Source organism: Sphaeroforma arctica, assembly GCF_001186125.1.
Source record: "Sphaeroforma arctica JP610 unplaced genomic scaffold supercont1.3671, whole genome shotgun sequence".
Taxonomy (NCBI): Eukaryota; class Ichthyosporea; order Ichthyophonida; genus Sphaeroforma; species Sphaeroforma arctica.
The window spans coordinates 173-2,011 of record NW_014036887.1 but is presented as its reverse complement, the minus strand read 5'-3'; the positions used below and the strand labels follow the sequence as shown (position 1 = coordinate 2,011).

General features: G+C 42.1%; 1 protein-coding gene across 1 annotated transcript; it reads right to left on the bottom strand.

Annotated features, from left to right (window-relative positions):
* Positions 1-538: 538 nt before the first annotated feature.
* Positions 539-1,116, bottom strand: SARC_13741 (hypothetical protein; the record flags this gene model as incomplete). The annotated part of the gene is made up of 1 exon (XM_014292127.1): positions 539-1,116. A coding segment is annotated over one exon (578 nt), but the record flags the coding sequence as incomplete, so codon positions are not given.
* Between the last annotated feature and the right edge of the window lie 723 nt (positions 1,117-1,839).

Here is a 1,839-nt window from a genome sequence, read left to right as displayed (position 1 = left end):
TGCACGGGCACACCGTTGCGTTGATAATCACAGCCGGGTGTAGCGCACATATATCGTCTCCGCGGTTTTTCTTTCCGCCAATACCACGGAGTCTGTATAGTATATTAGCACAGTATTGTGAGGATAGAATGTATCCTACTGATAGTAGAGTATTAAATAGTTTGCGAGGAACCGACGATAACCCAACTCAAAACCGCTCAAGAATGTGCACGCCACTGGGCATACACCGCATTTATGAAAGCATCTTCATCCTTGAACGTCTCGTTGCTCTTCACTGTTCCTAGGTAGAAGATTTGTGCTCCAACCCATCACGGTCCGAGATATCTATACAACACCCTTCGCGAAGAATTCTAGAAGATAATGTGAGGCAAAATATAATTCAACCCCTACAAGTCAAATTGATCTAGTCCATACGTATCCTTTCAAATAATCAGAACACAAGTCATGCAGAATTAGATGCGAAATAGTCTACACATAATTGCAAAAAAAAATCAAATCGACATACATACTTAACAACCGAATGAATGTATTAACATACCTTTCATATTCTTCCCTGTATTTGTCTGCTCGTGATATGTTTTCTCTGAGACTTTCAGGATTTACAGGCGAAATGAAATTCTGTAGAAGCTGAATGCTATTGAAGTCAGCCATGTCATCTTGGAGAAAACCCTCTAAAAAAGTTGATCTTTCATCTCTCGTCATAGAAGGGATAACACGTGATAGCACCTCCACCCTTTCCCTTTTAGAGCTGATTTGGAACCTGTGGGTAAGTTTATCCACGAGTTCTATACTCGGGAGGTCATCCTGCCACCCTGAAGTTTCATTTAGCTCAGACCAACTGATGCTTCTCCGTATGTTCTGATCAATGTCGTATTCATACAGCTCCTCTATTGAGATACTACCATCAGTCAGAAACATATCTGTCTCAGATCCTGATCCTGTAGTAGATCTTGCTTCTGAATCGGCACTCAAACTGATGTTGTCATCGACGGTCTCTCTCATAGATTCGAAATCCTGGTTCTGGTCCACAACACTGAATTTGCTCTTGTTTTCCTCCAAGATGTGAAAACTGTCTGATTCGACAGCAACATCTTCTAATTTAATATTACTATCCATAGAGGTACGATATTGCTTCACTGCATTCCAACAGAAGTTGAAGAATGAGTGAATTCGTATTCTCATATTATATATATCTTGAGCAGTTGATTCAACGGGCTGATCTAGGAATTGGCGCGGATTCACTAAAACATTTCGCAAATTAAGCAGTGTGTGTACACCGCAGTCGAAATTATTGTCTTGGCTTGATACCTCAAGATGGATTGGAGGGGCTAATGTACGTGTATTCTCGCTAGACCGCTTAAAGTTAAGGGTTGACTCAATCCTTTGTTTGTAATAGTACGGTGTCGTTGAACCATACATGCTATTCAGAATGTACACTGGCATGCAAGGATCTACCAGTTGCTTGTCCATATCCAACACCATAAGAGACCAATGAACATGGCCAGGGTTTGCGATGAAGATCAGAAACTGTATGCTGGGCAAGTCTACGCGACGGAAACGATTTAGATAGTTCCCATTCCGACTGGATCCGAAAAAAATAGACAAGACTACGAATGACCTTGCAGTGCTCATGATCTCGCCGCACATCAGAGCATCAGCTGTCATTGCTGTGTCATTCAGGTATTTGTATCGTGCCTTTCTGTGTACTTCAGTAGATACATGGAGCATCTGTGAGATACGACCTACGTCATCATCATCTTCATGAGTACTCAGCTCCCCAGTGCAGAAGCTCTTCGCTTTCTTATATTTGCCGCAGTCAAAACCTCCCCCACCACTATC